We start from the raw sequence: 19,112 nt of genomic DNA, 5'->3' as shown, positions 1-19,112 counted from the left end.
CTGGGGTTTAAAGCCAGGGCCTGAGTACTGTCCTGGAGCTTCCTTTTGTTCAAGGCTAGCTTTCTACCATTTCAGCCACAGCTCCACTTTCAGTTGTTGGTTTCTGATTTTGTTTTATTTTGTTTTGTTTGTAGTTAATTAGAGATAAAGTCTCACAGGCTTTCCTGCCCCCCGCTTCAAACTGAGACCCTCAGATCTCAACCTCCTGAAAAGCTAGGATTACAAGCATACCAGCTCTTCCAATTTTATGATTTCTAAGATATTATGTGTTAGACTAGTGTTGGGATCATTTACACTAGGATTGAGTTATCTCAGGAATTCCTAGTACAACCAAAACATGTGGAAAGCTTAACGGCACTTAAACACTAATATAGGGCTGGGAATATGGCCTAGTGGTAAAGTGCTCACCTTGTATGCATGAAGCCTTGGGTTCAATTTCTCAGTACCACAAATAAGCCAGGGACAGTGCTCAGGCCCTGAGTCCAAGGCTCAGGACTGGCAATAAAACCCAAAACAAACCAAACAAACAAACAAACAAAAAAACTACTAATATAATAACAGTCATTTAAAAGTTCTGATTTTCCATGGTTGCTAAAAATACACCAAATACCTAATCTGATCTGGCAAGTGCCCACTCATTAGCTGAGAGAATTACAGAAATGCTCCCTCAATCACCATCTTTGAGGGGTTTTTCCAGATAATTAAAACGTTAACATAACAGAGACCACAGAGACTCATTTGGGGGAAAGAAATGACCTGGCTGTCCAGAAATATCTGTGTCATTGTCTTCAGCTTTCTAAAATTGGTAGATTTTAAATCAGCCAGGTACTCATGGCTCACTCCTATAGTTCTAGCTTCTCAGGAGCCTGAGACCTGGAAAATCAAGGTTCAAGGCTAGCCAGGGCAGAAAGGTCTAAGAAACTTCATCTCCAATTAACCAGCAAAAAGCCAAGCTGAAGGCATGACTCAAGTGGTAGAGTACCAGCTGTGATAAAGACATGGAAGTAAGGTATGGAGTGCACATATGCATGTACATACACAAACACAGACAGACAGACAGACACACACACACCTTACCTAGGCTTATATATATTTTTAGGGTAGAAGGTAATGTTGGGGGGTTGAACCCAAAGCATTCAGCTAGCTAGGCAAGGGCTCTACTACTGAGCTGTCTTCTTGAATTTCTGTTACAGATATCTCATAATCCTAATATTATTAGTACTTGAAAATAACCCATATAGAATAAACGCCAAAAATGTTGCTTTGAGACACTAAGCTGCTGAAATTATAAGTATATTGCCAGTGGCTCATGTTTATAAATCTAGCTACTCAGGAGGCTGAGATCTCTGGGCTGTAGTAAAAATTCAGCCTGAGCAAGAAAGTCCATGAGACTCTATCTCCAATTAACCAGTAAAAAGCCAGAAATGGAGCTGTGGCTCAAGTGTGGTACTGCATAAAGCTTAAGTGAAAAAACTGAAGGAGAGGGGCTGGGGATATAGCCTAGTGGCAAGAGTGCCTGCCTCGGATACACGAGGCCCTAGGTTCGATTCCCCAGCACCACATATACAGAAAACGGCCAGAAGCGGCGCTGTGGCTCAAGTGGCAGAGTGCTAGCCTTGAGCGGGAAGAAGCCAGGGACAGTGCTCAGGCCCTGAGTCCAAGGCCCAGGACTGGCCAAAAAAAAAAACTGAAGGAGAGTCTAAGGCACTGAATTTCAGTTCATGCTTCAAATACATATTGTATAAAATGAATGGTTTACAGTTACTCTTACTTTTTGTTTCTTGTAACAGACATTGGCATGTAAACAATGGAGAAATGTGTCTTATAAAATTTCCATTATGGGGGCTGGGGATATGGCCTAGTGGCAAGAGTGCTTGCCTTGTATACATGAGGCCCTGGGTTCGATTCCCCAGCACCACATATACAGAAAATGGCCAGAAGTGGCGCTGTGGCTCAAGTGGCAGAGTGCTAGCCTTGAGCAAGAAGAAACCAGGGACAGTGCTCAGGCCCTGAGTCCAAGGCCCAGGACTGGCCAAAAAAATAAATAAATAAAATTTCCATTATTTGAGCAGCCAACATTGGTTAAGCACCTATTGTGTGTACATGACACTCATGAATCCTGTCTTGGGTTCTGGAAATACCTTAAACTCTAATCTCTGTGCTCACTGCAGGAGAATATCATAGCCTCCTTTTATGGAGACTTAGTAACAATGGGACATAATTAAATCCGAGAAAAAGCAAGATTTCTCTTTTATGGCCCTCTAGAAGGCATGAAGAACTGATGATAATTAACCAGCACATCTGGATGTTTATCACAGCAATGCAATTCCCTGAGTTGCTTAGGTTAATTTGGTTCATTTGCAAGGGGTGCTTCACTTATTTATCTATTTATTTTTGTGCTTGTCCAGGGCTTGAACTAAGGGCCTGGGTAGTGTCCCTGAGCTTTTGTGCTCAAGGCTAGTGCTCTATTACTTGAGCCACAGCTGAAGTGGTTACATAGAGATCAGTCTTACAAACTTTCCTGCCAGGGCTGGCTTTAAACCACCATGCTCAGATCTTAGCCTCCTTAGTAGCTAGGATTACTGGTATGAGCCACCAACACCCAGCTGGGGTTCCTTATTTTAGAATGGTAGGAATGCTAAAAAATTAAGATCCTTCTCTGGAACATTTGTGCTATTCCCAGTATAGACCCATACTGGCCTTTTCAAAAGGAGAATGATTTTTTCAACTAAGAGACTGACCAGTAAAAAGAGATCTGCAACTAAATTCTGTAGAAAAATAAGCTCATACCCACCTCTTTAGTGTATCCACTGTTATGTAATAATATAACTTGCATTATGCTAATGCTAGATGAAGGTATGGGCCAGTTTCATAACTTTTTTTAATCCAAAGTAAGATCATATACAAGCCTGGAATGATGGTTCATGCCATGTGATCCCAGCAAATTGGAATTCCAGCTAATTGGAATTCAGCTAATTAGAAGACAGAGGCAGGAGGAAGACCATATCAAGGTCAGTGGAGAGAGCATCCCAGGCAAAGTAGTTGAGAAGCTATCTTACCTACAAAATAAAAGGGCTGGGAGCATAGGGTAAATGATAAAGGACTACCTACCAAGTTGACCAGCAAGTATGAGGTCTTATATTTAATCCTCATAAATATAAATAGCACAAAGGTACCCAGTTAGGAGTCTGAGATCTGAGGATCAAAGTTTAAAGCCAGCATGGGCAAAAAAAAATCAATGAGACTCTTTTCTCCAATAAAGCACCCAAAAGCCACAAGTAGAGATGTGACTCAAGTGGTAGAGTGCTAGTCTTGAGTACAAAAACTCAAGGACAGTACCTAGGCCAACCCATAGGACAAAAAAAATTGCACAAAAATAAATAAATAAGCGGGGCACAGATGACTCACACCTATAATCCTAGCTAATCAGAAGGCTAAGATCTGAGGATCTTGGTTCAAAGCTGGCCTGGGAAGGACACAGGAGGATTCTACTGTTGATGTTATCTTTAAAATTCTAGGTGAATTTCCTGAGGCGTATCCTACGTGGTTACTGTACATGACTTTGGTACACTGGATATTGTATATATGCCTACCTGATCTAGGGAAGGGAAAGAAAAATGAGGGTGTAAGATATCACAAAAAATGTATTCACTGCCTTATTATGTAACTGTACTCCCTTTGCACAACACCTTGTCAATAAAATTTAATTAAAAAAAAAAAAAGCTGGCCTGGGCAGAAAAGTCCCCATGAGTCTCTTTATCTCCAATTAACCACTCAAAAACAAGAAGAGGTGCAGTGACTCAAGTGGTAGAGTGCTAGTCTTGAGCACAAAGAGGCTCAGGGACAGTATCCAGGTCCTGAGTTCAAGTCCTACAATCAACCAAATATAAATAAATAATAAATAAAATAAAATATACACAGAAGAGTAAGGTAAGAATTGAATCATAAACTGGTACATTTCTATAATCTCAGCAGCTGGAAAGTTGAGACAAGAGGAACTAACTACAAGTCAGGGCAATACAGAAAGACTGGGCTATATAGTAAGAGCCTAGCTCAAAAAAACAAAGAGTCGGGGCTGGGGATATGGCCTAGTGGCAAGAGAGCTCGCCTCATATACATGAGGCCCTGGGTTCGATTCCCCAGCACCACATATACAGAAAACGGCCAGAAGTGGCGCTGTGGCTCAAGTGGCAGAGTGCTAGCCTTGAGCAAAAAGGAAGCCAGGGACAGTGCTCAGGCCCTGAGTCCAAGGCCCAGGACTGGCCAAAAAAAAAAAAAAAACAAAGAGTCATGATAGGATTTCAGAAATGAATGCCCACAAGACAGGATCAGTCTAGCTCAGCATATTTTTTGTGTTGACATATTTGGTGTTAGTGCACATACTATCACTGGGCATGAGGTATGTTTTCCTTATAGATACCCCTCTGTCTCTCTTAGGGTACAGTAGGCTCCTGAAGCTTCAGTTGAGATCCAAAGAGATTCCTTCTAGGCGTAAAGAACTCCCAACATCTGCCTTCAATTGAAGGAGTTGGTAGCAAAAATATGTTCCATATGTCACATATAACATATGCCAAAATGAGATCTGGCTCTTGGAAAACACTGAGAAAAACAATGGCCAAATGAAGCTACAGGGGCTGGGGATATGGCCTAGTGGCAAGAGCGCTTGCCTCGTATACAAGAAGCCCTCGGTTCAATTCCCCAGCACCACATATACAGAAAATGGCCAGAAGTGGCGCTGCGGCTCAAGTGGCAGAGTGCTAGCCTCGAGCAAAAAGAAGCCAGGGACAGTGCTCAGGCCTTGAGTACAAGGCCCAGGACTGGCAAAAACAAAACAAACAAACAAACAAAATGAAGCTACACACCCACCCCCAAGTCCCCCCATGAAGGGGAACAATAAAACAAGTGTGTCAACCAGTTTTGAGAAAAAGACAGTGGACTGCAGTGATTCAATGTGTCTCATTTAATACCTCAACTTTTAGCTTTTACATATACACTACGTAGCAAGCCCAGTTTCTCTAGGTGGAATTTGTATTAGGAAGGTGCTACTGTAATAAACAGCACACATCAGAATGTTATCTAAGAGGCAGCTATTTAATCTACTCAAGCATATAATAAATCATGTTTAAGCTAGTATCCAGTGGCTCATGATTGTAATCCTAGCTACTCAGAAGGCTGAGATCTGAGAACTGTGTTTCAAAGCCAGCTGGGGCAGAAAACACAATGAGACACCTATCTTCTATTGCCCAGGGGGAAAAAAAAAACTGGATACAGAACTGTGGTTCAAGTGGTAGAGTGCCAGCCTTGCGTGATAAAGCCAAATAAGAAGAACACAAGGCCTACAGCTTATACCTCAGTACCAACACAAAAGAAAAATAACCTTTAATGTTTGGGAATCAAAAATGTTTAAAAAGGGGCTGGGAATATGGCCTAGTGGTAAGAGTGCTTGCCTTGTATACATGAAGCCCTGGGTTCCATTCCCCAGCACCACATATATAGAAAACAGCCAGAAGTGGCACTATGGCTCAAGTGACTGAGTGCTAGCCTTGAGCAAAAAGAAGCCAGGGACAGTACTCAGGCCCTGAGTCCAAGGCCCAGGCCAAAAAAAAAAAAAAAAAAAAAAATGTTTAAACAGAGGGAAAACATAAGAAAAATGATTTCAGGGCTGGGAATATGACTTAGTGGTAGAGTGCTCGCCTAGCACACATGAAGCCCGAGGTTTGATTTCTCAATGCCATATACACAGAAAAAGCAGGAAGTGGCACTGTGGCTCAAGTGGTAGAGCAAAAAAAGCTTAGGGACAATGCTAAGGCCTTGAGTTCAAGCCCTAAAACTAGCGAAAGAAAAAAAGAAAGAAAGAAAGAGAGAGAGAGAGAGAAAGAAAGACAGAAAGAAAGAGAGAGAGGAAGGAAGGAAGGAAGGAAGGAAGGAAGGAAGGAAGGAAGGAAGGAAGGAAGGAAGGAAGGAAGGAAGGAAAAAGATTTCACTTTGAGTAGATGAACTTGCACATAGCTTGGTCTAGTAATAATAATGAAATGCATGACACTGTCTCCAAATGATCTGACTAGACTTCACCAGCTCCAAACTACATTAGAAGCACATTCTACAAATTGTCTTTTCCTTCCTTCCTTCCTTCCTCAAGAGTAGCACTCTACAACTTGAGCCACAATGCCACTTCCGGTCTTTTCTGTTTATGTGGTGCTGAGGAATCGAACCCAGGGCTTCACACATGCTAGGCAAGCACTCTACCACTAAACCACATTCCTAGCCCCTCGTTTGTTTTTGCACACCCTAAAAATAACTTGTGAAAGTGTGGCTGAGCCAAGCATCCACTCTTTATGTATTGTAGACACCCTTCCCTCTGCTTTTATACCTCTGTCACTAGTCAATACAGAAGGGAGAGCCATAGCCTAGCGCAAAGCAGATTCCTAGATGACAAGAAGACTAGCAGTTATAGCTTTTGATTTTCTTTTTTTTCTGCTTTTCTTTTTCTTTTTGTTTTAGTATAGTATGGGGTACTACTTTTTAGACAGGCATCTACCACTTGACTTATACTTGCAGCTCCTTTTCTGTTGGCTATTTTGGGGAAATAGGGTTTTGCTTTACACCAAGCCTAGCCAGGACTGTGATCTCCCTATGTATATTTCCATAAATAACTAGGCTGATAGGCAAGTACCACTGAGCCCAGTCATTGGTTAAGATAGAGTCTCAAAATCTTTTTGCCTGTGCTGGCCTCAAATCAGTTTGCTCTTAATCTTTGCCTCCAGAATTACTGGCCTTGAAGTCACAATCTTCCTTCCTCAATCTCCTGAGTACAAAGACTGTGTATGCTTTCACACGGGCGCTGAATTGATGTTAAATTCATACTTTGGGGCTAGAAGTGTGGCTTAGCGGTAGCATGCTTGCCTAGCATGCCTGAGGCCCTGGGTTTGATTCCTCGGTACCACATAAACAAAAGGAAAAGAAACAAAATGTATTAGTTTTGATAATGCAAGTGAATATCCTTGCTTTTTAGGAAATATATTCTCTAAAATAAAGAATGTCATGTTTTTAGAACTTCCTCCCAATTGACTCAGTATGAGAGAAAAATAGATAAATTGAAAATAAAAAGGACAAAAATGTTCCTGCTTGGCTAATTAGGATGAAAGACCAAATTCTCAGTATTCATTTTACTGGTTTTTCTATAAATCTGAAATTTAAGCCAAGCACAGGTGGCTCACACTTGTAATCCTAGCTATTCTGGAGGCTGAGATCTACGGATTGTAATTCAATGTCAGCCTGGGCAGGAAAGTATGTGGGACTCTTTTTTTTTTGCCCGTCCTGGGCCTTGGACTCAGGGCCTGAGCACTGTCCCTGACTTCTTTTTGCTCAAGGCTAGCACTCTGCCACTTGAGCCACAGCGCCACTCTGGCCGTTTTCTGTATATGTGGTGCCGGGGAATCGAACCCAGGACTTCATGTATAGGAGGCAAGTGCTCTTGCCACTAGGCCATATTCCCAGCCCCATGTGGGACTCTTATATTCAGTAAAGTACAAAAAAAGCCAGAAGTGAAGTGGTAGAGCTCTAGCCTTGAGTAAAAGAAACTCAGAGACACTGGTGCTTGCCTTGTATACATGAGGCCCTGGGTTCAATTCCCCAGCACCACATACACAGAAAACGGCCAGACGTGGCGCTGTGGCTCAAGTGGCAGAGTGCTAGCCTTGAGCAAAAAGAAGCGAGGGACAGTGCTTAAGCCCTGAGTTCAAGGCCCAGAACTGGCCAAAAAAAAAAAAAGAAAAGAAACTCAGAGACAGAGCCCAGAATCTGAGTTCAAACCCCACGACTGGCATCAAAAAACACACAAAACAAACAAACAAAAGAACTGGGGGGTGGGGGGAGGCTGGGACTATGGCCTAGTGGTAGAGAGTGCTTGCCTTGCATACACGAAGCCCTGGGTTCAATTCCTCAACTCCACATAAATAGAAAAAGCCAGAAATGGTGCTGTGGCTCAAGTGGTAGAGTGCTAGCCTTGAGCAAAAAGAAGCCAGGGACAGTGCTCAGGCCCTGAGTCCAACCCCCAGGACTGGCAAAAAAAAGAAAAAAAAAACACACAAAAAAACTGAGGGGCTGGGAATATGGCCTAGTGGTAGAGTGCTTACCTCACATACATGAAGCCCTGAGTTCTATTCTCAGCACCACATAGACAGAAAAAAAGCCAGAAGTAGCACTGTGGCTCATGTGGTAGAGTGCTGCCTTGAGCAAAAAGAAGCCACGGACAGTGCTCAGGCCCTGAGTTCTTGAACTCCAGGACTGGCCAAAAAAAGAAAGAAAGATTTCAAAGTATCTCAGAATTTAATACAATCCAAATATTTAATATCAACTCATTTTACAATGCTTGCATTCACAGTAAGCAAAAGAAATCTAATGTCAAGAGTTCTAAAAATTCATAAAAAAAAAAAAACCACCATACTTAACAGGTGCATTAAAAGTCTGGTAAGCGGCACTTTTGAGTTTCAACTACAGATCATAAAAAAATTTAAATAAATTTCAAATCAAGAGATATTTCAACTATCTTAGGTTCATAAGCTACAATAATAAGCAGTGTTTGTGTCACACTGAATTTGTAAGTTATTTTCACTTAACCATCCAAATTAAAAGTTGGGATAAAAGCTGGATAACACTATTGCTATGCCTCTAAGACAAAGTTTCAAGGAAAAGGATGCAGATAGTTTTATTCTTTCAAAAGGAGGTTGACCTGGGCTGGGAATATGGCCTAATGGTAAAGTGCTCGCCTCGTATACATGAAGCCCTGGGTTTGATTCCTCAGCACCACATATATAGAAAAAGCTGGAGTGGCAATTTGGCTCAAGTGGCAGAGTGCTAGCCTTAAGCAAAAAAAGAAGCCGGGGACAGTGCTCAGGCCCAGAGTTCAGCCCCAGGACTGGCAAAAAAAAAACCAAACCAAAACAAAAGAAGGTTAACCTAGTGCCAGTGGCTCCTTCATGCCTATAATCTTAGCTACTCAGGAGACTGAGCTCTGAGGATTGAGGTTCAAAGCCAGCCTGGGCAGGAAAGCCCATGAGACTATCTGCAACTAAGCAGCAAAAATGCTGAAGGGAAGCTGTGGCTCAAGTGGTAGAGTGCTAGTCTTGAGCAAAAAAGCTCAGGGACAGTGTCCAGGCCCTGAGCTCAAGACATAGGACTAGTAAAAAGAGGGAAGGAAGGGAGGGAGGGAGAGAGGGAAGGAAAGAAGAAGGAAGGAAGGAAGGAAGGAAGGAAGGAAGGAAGGAAGGAAGGAAGGAAGGAAGGAAGGAAGGTAGGTCAATTCCTGCTTTTTCCAGGTTTTAAGGGAGTTCATGAATTTGTTCTACTTTTAAATCTGTAACTTCCAAAAACAAAACAAAAAAAAACAGACAAGCAACTGGCTAGAATGAGGTCTAGTGGAAACCTTTGCCAAATTACACTGCATCGAATTTCTCTATGTTTCAATTAAATCCTATCATAATAAAACTGAATCTTCTACTGTTTTGCAACAAATTCTGAAAGTTGTCTACAAGGTAGATAAACAAAATTTTATAAAAGGGGCTGGGAATATGTCCTAGTGGTAAAGGGCTTGCCTAGCATACATGAAACCCTGGGTTTAATTCCTCAGCACCACATACATAAAAAAAAAAAGCAGGAAGTGGCTCTGTGGCTCAAGTTGTAGAGTGCTAGCCTTGAGCAAAAAGAAGCCAGGGAGGGACAGTGCTTAGGCCTTGAGTCCAAGCTCCAGGACTGGCAAAAAAAAAATTTTTTTTACAAAAGTTAAAGGGTACAAGATTAAAGCAAATTGTTAGCCAGGTGCCATAGCTCTCTTCTGTAATCCTAGTTACTCAGGAGGCTATGATCTGAGGATCAAGGTTCTTGTGTTTTTTCCCCAAGTGGTTTACAGAAATTTATTAAAGTGAAAAAAATCAATGACATGGTTATAATTTTCTAACCTAGAGCATCTAGACCATCTAGACAGCCAGCTACCTGCAACAAAAACATTACTTTAAGCCACTTTTTTTTTTTTTTTTTTTTTTTTTGCCAGTCCTGGGCCTTGAACTCTAGGCCTAGGCACTGTACCTTGAGTTCCTTTTGCTCAAGGCTAGCACTATACAATTGAGCCACTGCGCCACTTAGGGCTTTTTCTGTGATTTATTGGAGGTAAGAGTCTCATGAACTTTCCTGCCAGGGCTAGCTTCAAACCATGATCCTCAGATCTCAGCCTTCTGAGTATCTAGGATTACAGTCGTGAGCCACGGGTACCCAACCCTGAAAAACTCCTATCTCCAACTAAACAGCAAAAAGCTGAAGTGGAGTTATAGCTCAAGTGGTAGAATACCAGCCTGAGCAAAGAAGCCAAGTAAAAATGTAAGGTCCTGAGTTCAAGCCAACATCAAAAGCACGTACCTGCAAACATACACAAAGAGCAAATTTTCTCTGCACAGATCATTATGTCAAGCATTACAGATATTCCTCTAGCTCCTTGACTATTTACTTACCTCCAAAGGTACATGGGCTGATGGTTTCTTTTTCAGCACCTCACATTTCCTTTTCTTACAGATCTGATGGCTATTCTTTCTGTTCATGCAGTAAGTACATTCCCCACAGTTGGTCTTCTGCTGGCAGGGCCCACAGACTCCACATGGCTTTCGTTTCTTTTTCTCCGAGGTTGGTGGTAAAGTTGTACAGGAAGAAGATGAGGTATTGACAAGAGATACTGACACAGACACGCTTGTGGTGGGGACATCATCTGAGCTGGTCACGCTGGCCTGGGAAGTCCCTTTTTCCAATATGCTCAGACCAGTCTGAGAGAGTTGGCTTACACCCATAGATGAATGGTAGAGTCCACTCGCAGGGGTGAAGGTGAACCCCTGAGTGTTAGCTGGAAGAAGGCTTACAGCAACCTGCTTCTCATTTTCTACATTGCTTGCAGCTATGACTGGAGGTATAGAACTTGGCTCTGAATTTGATGATTGAGGAGTGTGCCCTGAGTCCAAAGACAAAATCGGCATAGCACCCTGGACATCAAGTCCATATAAGACAGTGCCCTGGGACTCAGGCCAGTTTGGGGGAACATTGTAGGTAGCAATGGTATTTATAGGAATAGGAAGGAAGGTAGGCAGGCCTGGTGCAGCATTCACACTCATATCAAGGGGCTCTTGTTGGTTGAGCATAGTACCAAAGATTTCTCCTTGGACTGAAACAGCACCAGGAATCTCTGGTGGGCCTGGGACCAAACCCAGGGCCTCACTGTGCACTTGGTTAGCACCAGGAAATACCCATTGTGGGAGAGCACTAAAGGTCTGTCCTAGGACAGGAGTAGAATCAGGAACTTCCTGTTGATCTGGGGTAGCTTTGAAGACCTCCTGATGATCTGGTTTAGCACCAATGACTTCTGGCTCTGAGCCTGCCAAGAGGAATTTTATTAGAGCAGCAGGATACAGAGACCCATCAAAAGATAAGCAGTTTCTAAGGTCCATTCCAGGTGTAATTTTACTGAAATTCGAGGTGGGAGAGTGAATAGATGCACTTTTCGTGGGATCCAGGTAAGAATCAGACAGCTTAAGAGATTCTACTTGTGAACCCAAGTCTTCTACCTGAACGTTAGGGGCTCTTTGATGGGTCATTTCAGGAATGGTTCTTTGGGGCAAAGGAGCACACAAAGTCTCCAGGGCAAACGTTCTAGGGGGATGGCTCACATCACTTGATGTCTGTTCAGAGAAGAGTTTGTCACCATTGTGCATTCCTTCCAAGGACTCAGAAGGGATCTCTGCTGCAGGCCTACTATTCATAGGGAGATTGATTTGGGAATCTTCTACTGTTTGAGACCAAGACTGGGTTGCTTCTTGGCTTTCTTGGTTCTTGCCTTTAATTAGACATTCATTTTGTATACCAACTAGATTTCCTACAGCAGGAACCAGTAGAGGATCTTGGTTTGGGACTGGATTGTTTTCTGAGTGCATTACTTGCGTGTCACTGGGTACCTTATAATCACACTCATTCTGTTTTCCTGAATTCTTTGAAGGTGGGACTTTTTTAGGTTTGCTAATAACCACTGGGGGTTGGGAGAGTCGCCTGCTAAGGGAGGTGCTTCGGAGAGCCATTGTAAACCCATTGCAAGTTAAGGACTCTGGGTTCTGAAAAAGAACCTCAGTCCTCTCAGAATTCAAGCGGGCTGCCCCAGATCTGGTCAGAAGGCTTCTGACTGGCACACGTGATTTGAGTTCAGTTTTTTTCTTAACATTTCGATCTTGAATTAATTGCTTTAACTTTCCATGGCTCACAATCTTCACTGATGCTACATTCTTGTTGGCTGGCTTGGATGTCTTCTCCCCTTGGCTGTTTTTCTTTTTGTTTAGATCCTCCTTCCTGACTAATCTGGAAGGCCTTGCATGGCGGGATCGAGACATAGCTACAGAGCAGGAAGAAATAAAAGGGCACAAGAAACAGAGTCATTGGTCCTTTGGAAAGTCTCACTTCTGAGGAGAATCTGGATGTATGGCCAAGCTCGCTTACACAAGTTGTTGATCTGAAATAATAAAGAAAAGAAAAATATTGGAAGTGAACATTTTTCTTACGTATTCTTTAATATGAAATAGAATATTTGTTATTAATTATTAAAATTTTGGAAATAAGAATAATTACTGTAAAAGAAAAACGTAAGACATAATAAATACAAGAGAATACTTTAAGCTCACTATAGTGCTCCTCTAATTACTATGGCAACTGATGAAATTGATAAAAGGTCTAATAAATGAAGGCAATTCTCTTAAATCAGAAGCCACACTTACCAGGCACTGACAGATGATGCCTATAAATTCTAGCTACTTAAGAGGCTGAGATCTGAGAATCACAGTTTGAAGCCATCCTGGACAGGAAATCTCCTACCAAATACACAAAAATGGAGGTGTGGTTCAAAGTGGTAGAGCCATTGGCCTTAGAGCAAAAAAGCTAAGGAACAGTGCCTAGGCTGAGTTCAAGCCCCAATACTGGAACATACAAGCACACACACACACACACCAACAACATTATTGATGACATTAATTGCATGAAAAATACACCTTGATAAATCTGTACTAAATATAAATACTAGAGAATATCTCACTTGAATTCTTGTCATCGAAGCTTACTGCTTTTCCCTTCTAGAAAAATTCACAATAAAAATGTTTGGCTTGGGGCTGGGAATATGGCCTAGTGGCAAGAGTGCTTGCCTCGTATACATGAAGCCCTGGGTTCGATTCCCCAGCACCACATATATAGAAAATGGCCAGAAGTGGCACTGTGGCTCAAGAGGTAGAGTGCTAGCCTTGAGCAAAAGGAAGCCAGGGACAATGCTCAGGCTCTGAGTCCAAGCCCCATGACTGGCAAAAAAAAAAAAAAAGAAAAAGAAAAAAATGTTTGGCTTACATAACTCACACTTTGGCTGTGAAGAATTGCAGGATAGTTTCTCCAAAAAATAACTGCTTTAGAAAACAAAAAGCATTCCAACAACAATCTCCAAAAGATGAAATGTTGTGAAGAATGATTTCTCATTGTGAAAAGTCATTCCAATCTCTAGAAATTTAACAATGTAAGTATGTTTTATCCCTTGTACCAAGATTCCATTGGAGTTTAAAATTAGGAACATATAAACTAGGTATTTTAACCAGCCATAGAAATTATGATTCATGTATAGAGGCAAGCATTCAATCTCCTGTATCAAGATTGCATTGATAGGGCTGGGAATGTGGCTTAGTGTAGAGTGCTTGCTTAGCATAAATGAAACCCTGAATTCTTCGATTCCTCAGTACCACATAAACAGGAAAGCTGGAATTGGCACTATGGCTCAAGTGGCAGAGTGCTAGCCTTGAGCAAAAAGAAGCCAGGGACAGTGCTCAGGCCCTGAATCCAAGGCCCAGGACTGGCCAAAAAAAAAAAAAAGGTCAAGGACAATCCGTAGGCCCAGAGTTCAAGCCCCAAGACTGGCAAAGATTGCACTGATTTAAAAAAAAATTTTTTTTTGTATAAGAAACCTACACTAGATATTGAAATCAGCCGTGAAAATTAAATTTCATACATTATAGGCAGGTAATCTGTATGTAACAGAGGGTGGCATGTGATCTGGTTTAGAAAGTAATTTATAAATACAGGGGCTGGGAATATGTCCTAGTGGTAGAGTGCTTGACTTGTATACATGAAGCCCTGGGTTTGATTCCTCAGCACCACATATATGGAAAGAGCCAGAAGTGGTACTGTGGCTCCAGTGGTAGAGTGCTAGCCTTGAGCAAAAAGAAGCCAGGGACTGTTCTCAGGCCTTGAGTTCAAGCTCCAGACTGGCAAAAACAAAACAAAACAAAACAAAAAAAACAGCAAAGTAATTTATAAATACTGAATACTCTATATTCTTTTATATTTTTAATTGGAGTGCATTTGAGATTCAGACTTATAATTAATGTAATGGTTACCCCTCAAATTGAAACAGAAAAGTAGAGAGTAACTAGAAAAGTATCACAGCTTTAGTTCCAGCTTTTTGGTAGTTATCTGGAGGTAAGAAGTTAGGCTATGGTGGCTCATGCCTGTAATCACAGCACTCAGGAGGCTGAGACCATTTGGTGTAAACCAGCTGTACAACTCATGGTGGGGGAAAGGGGAATGGGGAGGAGGAAGAGGGATGGGGGAGGGGGAAGGGGGATGAGGGAGGAGGTAACAAGTTGAACAAGAAATGTACTCACTGGGCTGGAATATGGCCTAGTGGCAAGAGTGCTGCTTGCCTCCTATACATGAAGCCCTGGCTGGGTTCAATTCCCCAGCACCCACATATATAGAAAAGGCCAGAGGTGGTGCTGTGGCTCAAGCGGCAGAGTGCTGCCTTGAGCAAAAAGAAGCCAGGGACAGTGCTCAGCCCCCGAGTCAAAGCCCCAGGAATGGCCAAAAAAAAAAGAAATGTACTCACTGCCTTACCTATGAAACTGTAACCCCTCGGTACACCACTTTGACAATAAATAAGTAATTATTTAAAAAAAGAAAAAGCTCAGGGAAGGAGCCCAGGCCAAGTTCAAGCCCTAGGGCTAGCACACACACACACACACACACACACACACACGCACAATTATTAGGATCCCACCTTGCCCATCAAATGAAAGGCTGGCTTCCCAAACTGTGGTAGTCCGAAAATTACAGTATTTGACATGGATATGTCACTCCTTTTTCAGGATCTCCTACACTCTGGAGGCAGGAAGTGGCTGAATAGCAGTAAGCACCCAACCTATCAATTTAAAATTACATTGTAATCCTCCCCACAGCCAGAAGTGGCCAAAAATACATTTGCATACCTAGTGTAGTTGCAAAAGAGGGGGGCGATCTCATGGTCCCTCATCTGAGCGGCCACAGAACCACAAAGCTCTTACACTTGACCTGACAAAAGCCAACTTAAGACATTTACATTTCTCTTCAAAAGGAACCACCAGGCTCATTTTCCTCCAGTAACTAAGTTGTGCTGAGAAAGGAAAGGGTGACCAGCGCCTCTCTGCCATTCCTAGGTAGTTTTCTACCACAGGAAGTGGGAGAGCCCTAGGCACATGGCAGGGCTCTTCAGAGAAACTTGTGGAATGCCAGCAGATTTAGTGAAAGACTCCTTCCATATGTAAAACAGTCCTGCAGAGAGTAAGTGGTGTTGGGGGGGGGGGGGGGTAGCAACAAGGGCCAAAGGAAAGGAAGATAATGGTAAATGGAGGTAGACTGGATCTTCCAAAGACAAGAAAGGAACAAAACAAAAAAGAAAATGTGTAAAAGGGGGGAGGGGAGAAAAGCCAAATGACTTGTGTAAGGATATATGTGTGTATGTGTGCGTACATACACACATGTTATATGTGTGTGTATTAGAAAAAGATAAACTGGGGTAAAAAACAACAACTGAGGATTAAAAACTGGAAGACCAAGGAAGGAAGGAAAAGGCAGAAAGACCCGTGAAGGGAAGAGAAGGGAATGGAAGACTCGTCCAACAGGAGGTGGGGGGAGGGGAAAGGTCAAGCCAGATAAGGAGGATTGGAGAAGAGAGAAACAAAGCACACGGAACTGAAACTGCGCAAAGGCAAACCTCTGACCTAACCCTTACGTGAGGGGACGGCCGGCATAGCAAGAGTTAACTCATTATGGCAGGCGGCAGACCCAAAGTTGTAAATCTGCAGAGAAAAGGGACCTTTTTCTCACGTACTTGGATTCTGAAGTTTCAATATAATTTCGTTTGCTTCGGAGGGGTTGGCAACCCAATTTAAAAGCTCTTAATTGAATAAGGGTAGGCTACGGGTTTTACTGTGATCAATACCCACACAATCGGGAAACACACACACACTCACACACTCACACACTCAGGAAACACCAAAAGAGAAAAAAAAAAAAAAGGAATATCCCAGCTTTTAATTCTTGGAAATAAAGACTAATCTCCAAACACCGCCTTGCAAATTTATCCACATCTACCTCACCTCTCCCGCTTAATCGTAGTTACAACTCCTTATATGCTCTAAATAACCCTGGTTCTAACTGGTTGAGAAGTGCCTCTCCCGTATTGTTTTGGTATTCTGCGGTGTAAGGAGGCCAATACCTTGATTTTAATTCATTTATTTGGGGGAGAAGGGTGGGATACGAGGCCCTGGGGCTGCAGCTCGCTAGCGCCTCCCTTCCACCCCCTCCAGTGCAGAACGCGCAGCTCCCACCACCGACCCCAGGCTGCGGGCTAAAGGTTTCAATAGGTCCAAACCCTCAAAGCACATTTCAGACATTAATTCATTCATGGATCATTCTAAGTAGGTTAAAATGAGGCAGCTCATTTAGTGGCTGAGAGTGGAACTAGGCAGGAGCGGAAAGGTGCACTTAAATGACCCAAGCATGAGGAAGCAGAATGGGCTGGGGGCAGGGGGAAAAAAAGTAATCCCATTTCGACTGTGAACTGTTCTCATGGAGGCACAGCAATCTTAACTAGTTCTGAAATGCCGAAAGGTGGGCTCTGGGTTTCCGGCGCCGGCCAAGTTCTTTCCAGACCGCTTCTGGGTTTTTTTGTTGTGTTTTGTTTTTTTTAAAAATCTGCACTTTGTGTGGTGCTTTTGGAGACAGTGAACTAGGAAGGGAAAGTTTGGGTTTTGTAATAAAAGTTTTCTTTTTTAATCTGTAAGTAAAATTCTCCACAGTCTTTCACATTCATTGGCAGTGGCCCCGCGAGCTCCCCAACTCCCGGGCCGGGACCCGGCTGCTCACGTGCCGCACGGCCCGTCCCAGGCACCCGGCGCGGCGCACCAGGCTCGCAGGATCCCGCCGAAGTGGGGGTCAGACGCGCCACCAGGCCAGCGCTATCATAGACCGAGTAGCACTCACGAAAATATTTCCAAAGGTCAACTTGACAGAACACAGCCTCCTTCCCCTAGTGTCTGCTCCCCCCGCGTCCCCCCCACCCGGCTACCATACAACTTCAGACCAAGTCCTACTAAGACGTCCCTCACAGCCTCCACTGCAAACCCTTGGCCCCGAGGCGCCTCCCAGGAACCTTCAGAGCAGCAGGCGCCCCAGCGCCTAACCTCCCAGCCCGTCCCCCGTGGGAGGATGGAGAGAGGGAGCGATCCCCGTGGGGGACGCTGGAGCTGGGGACTGCCTCGGCTCGCCACTCGCAAGTTGCGCAAAACTCTAGCCACCCCAACCGCTCCCGGCTCCCCTACCTCCGAGCCTCCCAAAGTGCCCGACTCTGCAGTCGCCAGCAGGTTTTGGTATCTTTCTCTCTCCCGAGTCACACTTGGCCTCCTCCTCCAGCCCAGTTTCCAGTGGAGCCGGGGGTCGGGGGGGGGGCACCCCAGGCGTAGGCGCTGCGCCCCCACGCCGCGCCCCAGACCAGGCCTCCGGGACGGACGACAAAGTCCCCCCCCCGCCCCGCCCAGCGCCAGGGGCATTGTTTATCACCACCCGCCACAAAAGCGGCCGGGGCGGCCCGGAGTAGGGGGTCCCCGTGGGGAGCGGCCCATGCCTGGCCCCCCGCCACGTCCAGCCAAGGCCGAGCGCCGCTCCCCCCCCGCACCGCCGCCGGGCCTCCGCGTCGCGGTCCCGGAACCCCCACACTCCTGCCCCTCTGCCCGGGGTCCCACTCACCACGGGCCGGCCGGGGACAAGCGGGAGAGCGCACCTCCCCAGGCTGCACGCCCGCACCCAGCCGTCCAGCAAACTTTTCAACTCCCGCCGGTCCCCACCACTTTGAAGCCTGGGGCCCTGGGCGGGCTCCCGGAGTGAGGGAGGGGCTCCGCGGGGACACCTACCTTCCGCTGCAGTCAGGGCCCGAGCCCCCGGGGTGGGCGGCTGCTCCCCAAAGTTCCACCGAGGACAGGCAGGTAGCATGGCATGGCTGGCCGTGGGTCAGTGGGTGTCCCGGGGGGCAGACCCTGGAGCAGAGGGGGCAGCGACCGCACGCACAAAGCCGCGCCAGAGCGCACTTCGCGGCCACTCCCCGCCAGGTCAGCCCCCCGGAGCAGCAGTGTCTTCCCCAGGACAGACCTCGGGGAGTGCAGCCGGGGCTCAGCCTCTGCTGGACCCTGCACTGAGGAGTGAGAGGCAAAACGTGAGCTGGATTTTCCCAAACCGGACCTGGACTCCCCTTGTAGACCCTCTTTTCCTTCCCTTCGCCCCTCTCCTTCCCTTTCTCCCAATATCCTACTGTCCCCCCAACACACACACACACACACACACACACACACACACACACACACTTTTTTAAGGTTAAAAGAGAGTACTGAAAATGTAGTGGAAAGGTGTTACGATTCTCTTTTTACTCCATTCACCCCGAGGGGCTCTCAATCCGGCAGAAAAGTTTTGAACATCTGTATGTTCCAGTTCAGAGCTGAGACGATTGAGCAATACCTGAGTTGTGTGCAAAGGAAAAAGTGTCTTCAACACCAAAGAGAAACCGGATGAGAGTTGCGTTCCTTGACTCAGCTTGATGTCTAAAAGATAATCATAATTATGCATGTGGTGTGTGTGTATATGTGCACGTGTGTGTGTTTGTGTGTGTGTGCCCATCCTAGGACTTGAATTCAGGGCCTGAGCACTGTTCCTTAGATTTTTGGCTCAATTGTAGTGTCCTACCACTTCAGCCACAG

At 44.7% G+C, this 19,112-nt stretch overlaps 1 protein-coding gene across 3 annotated transcripts in view; it reads right to left on the bottom strand.

Annotated features, from left to right (window-relative positions):
* The window catches only part of Tet1 (tet methylcytosine dioxygenase 1), a 90,496-nt gene extending 72,002 nt beyond the window's left edge, over nt 1–18,494 (bottom strand). For 2 of the 3 annotated variants that reach the window (XM_048338883.1, XM_048338886.1), the window contains exons 1-2: nt 18,276–18,494; nt 10,503–12,532 (exon numbers count right to left, since the gene is read on the bottom strand). In XM_048338883.1, the coding sequence (XP_048194840.1) occupies nt 10,503–12,413 (1,911 nt within the window). In that variant the 5' untranslated portion in view covers nt 12,414–12,532; nt 18,276–18,494. The remainder of the gene's footprint in view (nt 1–10,502; nt 12,533–18,275) is intronic. The other variant, XM_048338885.1, reaches the window with a different exon arrangement.
* Nucleotides 18,495–19,112: the final 618 nt, after the last annotated feature.

This window comes from Perognathus longimembris, chromosome 2, assembly GCF_023159225.1.
Source record: "Perognathus longimembris pacificus isolate PPM17 chromosome 2, ASM2315922v1, whole genome shotgun sequence".
Lineage (NCBI taxonomy): Eukaryota > Metazoa > Chordata > Mammalia > Rodentia > Heteromyidae > Perognathus > Perognathus longimembris.
This window is presented reverse-complemented; position numbering and strand designations above follow the sequence as displayed.